This window comes from Cannabis sativa, chromosome 7 (genome assembly GCF_029168945.1).
Source record: "Cannabis sativa cultivar Pink pepper isolate KNU-18-1 chromosome 7, ASM2916894v1, whole genome shotgun sequence".
NCBI lineage: Eukaryota > Viridiplantae > Streptophyta > Magnoliopsida > Rosales > Cannabaceae > Cannabis > Cannabis sativa.
This window is the reverse complement of record NC_083607.1, coordinates 44,462,424-44,469,633: the sequence shown is the minus strand read 5'-3', so window position 1 is coordinate 44,469,633 and position 7,210 is coordinate 44,462,424. Positions and strand designations below refer to the sequence as shown.

Sequence of the window (7,210 nt, the reverse complement as noted above, 5' to 3'; positions counted from 1 at the left end):
ATTTATATTTTCTATGTAATAATTCTTATTAAAAACAGAGTTTAATCCATCAACGAAAAAAAAAAATATTTTTCAATCTAAACTAATTCACCATTTCCTCTAACCACAACTAACTTTATTGATTGTATGTCGAAGATGAATTATAGAGAAGTCTAAGTAAACGTTTTAGAGCTTGTTTGGTTGTATTTTCAGTTTTTAGTTTTTAAAATTATGTTTTTAAAAAGTAAGAATAGAAAACAGTTTTTTGTCATTTTAAATTTTAAAAATTTAATGGTGTTTGGCACAAGTTTTTTAAAACTATTTTTAATTTTTTTAAAAAAATTAATATTTTAACATCATACCATAATATGAACCCATTCGGGTCTGGGTCTAAGATGCGAGTATGTGAGCAAAAATATGAAATATAATATGTTAGACAAAAAGAAATTATTTTTGAAAATTAAAAATAGCATTTTGATGTTTTTTGTTTTTTATTTTAAAAATTTTTGCCAAACAACCTCTATTAGTTTTTAAAAACTAAAAACATTTTTTTTTTTTTTAAATTAGGAAGACAAACAGCCAAACCAAATTATACAACCGACTAAGTATTAACCTTGCGAAAAAAGAATTATAGAAGCTATTATAGACGGAGGACCTCCACCGTTAATTACCTGACTAAAATTTAAAGAGAGAATTTGTCCTGGCACGGAAATACAAGAACTAGTCTCTGTTCCACTACCATTACCAACCAATCCATCGCTATTCGCTCATCATTTTTCTCCCCACTTTAATCTCTTCCTCATCTCCTCCTTACCCTTCAAATGGCATCGGCGACTCTTTTCACTCTTCCATGGAGGCTCTCCCAGATTTCACCTTCAACTTTCTCAACCCCATCCCCACCTATAATTCTCACTTCCAAATCCAGTGCCAGATCTTTCACTGCTCTCTGCACCAAGGCCATCATTTCCGACCTTCCTAATCAGACGCATCCTTACCCCAAAGTCGGTGCCCTCTCAACTGGACCCATTCCGCCTTCTCAGCTCATTCAAGTCGTTGAGTTCGCTGCCAAGACTGGCGCTGAGGTTCACTCTCTTTCACTAGGCTTGACCTTTAAATTTTGAAATTCGGATGTGAAATTGAGGACTGCCGCAAGAATGTATTTACATTTTGTATATCTCTGAAGCCCTCCTCTCTATGTGACACTTAGGTTAAGATGCTGTTAATTTATACTTCTCTTTTCAGGTCGTCATGGAAGCTGTTAACAAGCCTCGGAGTATCACTTATAAAGGACTAACTGACTTAGTAACTGAGTGAGAATCATCACAGATTACTTACACAGTGATGTACATTTTTTTTATACTTGAAACAATTAATGATCGTGTAGATGCTTTATTTGTCGTGCATCATATGATCACTGTTTTCTTTTTCTCCCTTGTGCATCTCCTGTCATTTCGTTTATGGTTTCAACGGATTTTCTTGAATATTGTTCAATCATTTGACAATGATCTTTTCAATTCACGGAAAATGTCCTCAAAACTATAAAGAACATATAATTCAATGGGTGATAGCAACTGGGAACATGTTGGTTTAGTATGGGCATTCTGGGATATAATTTATTGAGTTAGTTAATTTTCTGGTTTTGTTTTCTTAATCATCTTATGTATTTGTAGCGATTTTTCTGGCTATTTTTCACATACTATGCAAACTTGTTGCAGCACAGACAAAAACAGTGAGGCTGCAATTTTAGAAGTTGTGAAAAAAAACTTTGGAGATCACCTTATTCTTGGGGAGGAGGGTGGAATTATAGGAGATACAGCTTCTGATTATCTTTGGTGCATTGATCCTTTAGGTTTGATTCTCTCCACTCTATGATGTTCGATTTTATTAAATTCCAAAATAAATTTAGTAGTTTGAAAACAAGGAAATTGAAGAAAAATATATTTGGAAACATGTAAGCTTTTTGTATCCGTTTTTTTTTTTTTTGCTATATTAAACAAGCACATTTTTTTTGTTTCAATTTGAATAAAACATCAAGACGATTTAACTGATGCCCCAATTGGTATTTGATCACACACTAATTTATAGTAGTGCCGCGTTGTTGTCCAAAGCCTTTAAGTTTATGTTTATTACTAGTGAAAATAAACCACATAACCTTTTAATATAGAATTCTGTGGAATCCTAGAAACAGAATTTAGATGAGAAACGGAATTATATTTATTTATTTTTTTTATTCATTTATTTAGTTTTGATGATTAATCATATCATCGACATACAAAGAAACTGCATATGTGCACTTGACAAATAAATGTGAATCATGATTACTTGAGACATAACTAAGAGACACAATAATAGTAGTAGAGAACTTCTGAAACCATACTCGCGGAGCCAGTTTATGACCATACAAGGCTTTTTTCAGCTTGCTAACCTCACCTTGCTTATGAGGAACTCCAAGAGGAGGGACCATGTAAACCTCTTCATGTAAGTCACCATTTAGAAAGGCATTCTTAACATCCATTTGAGATATAGTCTATTGGTGAACTGATGCCACTACTATAAGAGTACGAACAGTAGTTATATAGGGAACTAACCTAAAAAAAGAAAAAAATAAAATAAAATAACCCTAAATAATTATTTAACAGTAATTTCTTCGCTTATTATATTGGCTACGTGTTCGGCATTGTGCTCTATTCAATACATATTTATGAAGATGTAGTCATTGGAAGATATTATACACATGATGTAACGTGGACATTATTTTAAAGTAAATTAAGCTTCCTAAATCACGTGGCTTTGAAGTTATCTAACCTCTCACATCTTCACAGATGGCACAACAAATTTCGCACACTGTTATCCTAGCTTTGCAGTTTCCGTGGGTGTCTTGTTTCGAGGAAAACCTGTTGCTGCTTCTGTGGTACAAATTAATTGGATTAAGATTATTTTGTTGATGTCATTTGCAACGTTGCTTAGTTGTTAGCTTGCTTGTGGATCTAACAACTTGATTTTGTTATGACAGGTAGTCTGCTTTTTTTTTCACTTACATGACACTTCCCATATTCAGCACTGAACTGATATTAAAATTAATAAACATTAATGATCCTAATAGATAAATTTTGTTCTTTGAGATTTATTTGTCTTTCCCTTATCTGAAATAACTAGGGCATGCTCGCTAGCTTTATAACTTTGTAACAATTTCTTATCAGAATCACTTTGTAACATGAGCTCCTATCTACAAAAATGGTGATGTGTCATCTAGGTGGACATAGTATAAATTCTGTTTGAGCTGATAAAAAAAAAAAAGAAAAAAAGAAAACAATGGTAGGTTATGCTACTGTTTTCCCTGCATTAGTGTAGGATTCTTATTCTCTCACAAGATAATGTTGGCATTTTCTTTAATTATCTCCTTGTCCCAACAAAAATAAGGTTGTTTACTAGTGTGATTGTTTTTCAGGTGGAATTTGTTGGGGGTCCTATGTGTTGGAATACCCGCCAATTTTCTGCTACTGCTGGTAAGAAAGTTCTATGCTATTAATCTCTTTTGCCTGTTTTGAATTTCAAATAAGTCATACTTCAGCTCGTAAAGTCAATCCTTATGTTAGGTGGTGGAGCATTTTGTAATGGGCAAAAGGTGCATGTGAGCCAATCAGATCAGGTCGGTATCTTCTGTAAACAGAAGATAATTGCAATGTCATCATATCTAACCCAAGTGTGCATATTCTTGTTTGTGTGCCTGAAGTTATCAATTTCCTATAGTTTAAATGTTTTGAGAGATTTGGAAATTATAGGAAGAAAATTTATAACTGAGCTGATTGCCAAAGTCATTTATAGTGGTTGCCTGCTCTATTTTTATGTGCCACTTATGCTTATAGACTATTACCGCGCTGACTGTAAAGGGGTCTCATTGGAGTGTTCATTCGCAATTGCAATTTTTTGACTGGTACTCTTGTGCGAATTCACTAAACTTCTGTGGGAAAGCAATTTGAGCTTAAAATATGATTTTGAGGTTTTGTGAAATTAACTCTGCTGATATATGATATGTACACAGTCGGGACAAAAAGTATATTAATCAGAAGAATTATATAATTGCAATTTACTTTTGTTCTGTTTTTCTTTTCTTTTCATCTTTTTTTTTTTTTTTTGAAAAAGATACTGCACTTGTATCAAAATCAAGGTAATAGTAAACCAAGCAATGGAAGAGGTGTTGATTATCTAATGAATGTGAGACAAACTACATTTTCCCTTGTACATAATCTTACGATGGACTTATTTTTCTAAATTTTCTTGCAACATTTTGTTAGGCATGGGTTGTAGGAAGACAGCTGTCATGAATGGGAATGGCTGGATTCTCAGTGAGGGTTATTTGGTGGTTAGACTATTATTTAAATGTGGAGGTGGGGTGAGAAAAGGGGCAAGAAATGTGTGGGTGAATTGTGGTTAGCTTTGAGCTCTAGGGAAGTTCCAGGTCCCTCAAAAGCACCTGGGTTATTCATTGTATTTTCCCCTCAGTTCTGCAACAGAATTTCTATCTTTGGCCTATTGTTTCTCTGTTAATGTGTTTGTTTTGGGTTTGGTTTCTTCACATTTTTAACCTTATAGAGCAATAGCCTAACTTGGACACACCTCTTAATTTTCTGGAGATTGAACATTATACATTTCCTTCTTCTTGTAACTCATCCTCTGATATTCAGGTGGAGCGATCTCTTCTTGTAACTGGGTTTGGTTATGAGCACGATGAAGCATGGGCCACCAACATTGAATTATTTAAAGAATTCACTGACATCAGCAGGGTATGAATTGATATTCAACCTTTTTGTTTGTCAGAAATGAAAATATATGTTTTCGTTGCTTCTCCTACTTTCTTATGCTGTTCTCTAACATTTGATATCAGTTCTTTTCGGTGTTCAACTTATAGGGTGTAAGAAGACTTGGTGCTGCTGCAGTAGACATGTGCCATGTAGCTCTAGGAATTGTGGAAGCATACTGGGAATATCGTCTGAAGCCATGGGATATGGCTGCTGGTGTTTTGGTAGTTACTACATATTTATATTCTGTTTTACCTTTCGTATCCATAAATGGACTTTTGATTCCCATGACATATTATTTCGTGCCTTTGGGATCTTGCTAGTAAGCTCAAGTTTCTTTCCTGCAGCCTACATTGTTCTTAATATGGAATAAATTAGGACTTCTGGTGACCACTGTTGGGCTTTTCAATTGCTCATTTTGTTTATATGTGTTGGAGCAGATAGTTGAAGAAGCTGGAGGAGCAGTAACTTGTATGGATGGTGGAAAGTTTAGCGTATTTGATAGATCTGTTTTGGTATCCAACGGTGCATTGCATGGCAAGGTTTGTCATAACATCTAATTTTTGTTCTTTTAAATACCATCATTATTTCAAGGTATTAAACTAGATCTTGCAGTTTAAGGTCTTGGCAACGCATACACGCCATTCATTTTTCTGGCGGTAGTGGAAGATTCCAAAATACTTTTGATTTGTATTATGGGGTGTTTGGTGTACTCGGTGGGTTTTAGTTGAGTAAGGGAATCTCAAACTCTAGTGTTTAAAGAGTTTGAGATTACTCCAAAATGATGGGCCTGCAAACATAAATTCTCTACTAAAATCATACCAAACATAGGTTTGGTTTTACATTCCCATTGCCAAGATCCCAAACCCCCATAAAATAGTATCTTCCTTTGATTGATCAACTTGTCTATTATGAATTTTCATCAAACTGTGTCTGATATCTACCCGAATTCCAACAGTGAGGTTTATTCATGTATCCAAAACACCAGTACAAGCCCAGTGACATTTTTTTCAAGCAGACTTCACTGAATTCCAATCATTTCAAGCCATATTGAGAATAATGCCGGTGTGTTGAATATAGACGCCTGATAGATGGCTGTCTAACCTAAGATTTCTCTCTATCTAGACCTGCCCACCATTTTATACTTGTTTTTGCACAGGCACTGCAGCAGTAATGCTAGGGTTGTTCTTGTCCATGTTGACGGTCGTCTTAAACATAACCGATCACATCTGCTGACATATGCTCTAAATTTAATGTTGTAATTGGACGAATTAAAGATTACATGGAGCTAGTAGTTTGACCTTACCTTAGCAATGTTGGTGAGGTTTTGGTTTGATGCAGAGATTAGACAGTGAGAATTGTGGCGAGTGAGGGAATGAGAGTGAGGAACCCACCTTGTAGGCTAATAGCACAGATCATGTGGACTTTCATTATGGGTTTAGTGTCAGTCTATTAAGTATATTTGCTTTTTTCTTTCTAAAAATGATAGTGAGAGTGGTTTAGACGGCTGTATGTTTCCTCTTGTTCATTTTTCTTTCTGAAGTGAAAACAATTAACTAGTTGACTTGATTGATCAAGTATTATTTGTTTGTGAAATGCAGCTTCTGGAAAGGATTGCCCCAGCTACAGAGAAACTCAAGAGTAAAAATATCGATTTCTCCTTGTGGTACAAGCCTGATAACTACCTCACAGAACTTTGATGTGGCTGAGAGCACGGTAGTAGTTTTCCCGGCACGATGGGTTTTCTTTTGACAAATAACTGGAGCCAATGGCTGTTTTCTTAGCGTTCACTTCACAATGCCCTCAAATTCTCAAGAGCCAATGTATATTTATTACAATGTAACCTGTAATTGTGCTGTATATATATATATAATACAATGTATATATATTAATCATATTCTCTTGTTTTCAATGTAACAGATGATGGCGACTCTAGAATCAAAATGTGAACATTCATGATGACTAGACAAAATAAGGAAGACCTCGTTAGACCAGGTTTAGACCTCGTTCGGACTAAATAAGGACCTTGTTCGGAGTAAATCAATTCGGATATAATTCGTACCTTTTTTTTTTTTTTTTTTTAATATATAATTCGTACCTCATTGAGACTAAATTCACACTCTGGCCATATTTTCACATCTTATTCATACTAAATTCACACTAAATTTTGACCAAATTTACATCTCATTAGGACCAAATTGACACTTAATTCCTACCGAATTCACACCTCATTCAAGCTAAATTTACACATGATTCAAATTAAATTCACTCCATTTCAAATTGAATTCACACCTAATTCAGGCCAAATGATATGTGAATATAGTCTGAATGAGGTATAAACTTCAATGCTTTGAATTAGGTATAAACGAATTCACAATTAATTTAGACCAAATAAGGTGTGAATATGGTCTGAATGAGGTCTAAATCTCATT

General features: G+C 34.5%; 1 protein-coding gene across 2 annotated transcripts; it reads left to right on the top strand.

The window, feature by feature from the left end:
- The first annotated feature begins 575 nt into the window (after nucleotides 1-575).
- Nucleotides 576-6,891, top strand: LOC115697640 (phosphatase IMPL1, chloroplastic). 2 transcript variants are annotated; one of them, XR_009688794.1, is made up of 11 exons: nucleotides 576-1,061; nucleotides 1,222-1,289; nucleotides 1,695-1,828; nucleotides 2,802-2,890; nucleotides 3,428-3,485; nucleotides 3,576-3,628; nucleotides 4,665-4,763; nucleotides 4,889-5,002; nucleotides 5,219-5,320; nucleotides 6,380-6,601; nucleotides 6,699-6,891. XR_009688794.1 is itself a non-coding variant. In XM_061118883.1 (10 exons), exons 1-10 carry the CDS (start codon nucleotides 801-803, stop codon nucleotides 6,476-6,478), a joined length of 1,077 nt encoding a protein of 358 aa, XP_060974866.1. In that variant the 5' UTR covers nucleotides 576-800; the 3' UTR covers nucleotides 6,479-6,891. The 2 variants fall into 2 exon arrangements, 1 of the variants encoding a protein (XP_060974866.1); XM_061118883.1 differs by having other exon boundaries at nucleotides 6,380-6,891.
- The last annotated feature ends 319 nt before the right edge of the window (nucleotides 6,892-7,210 follow it).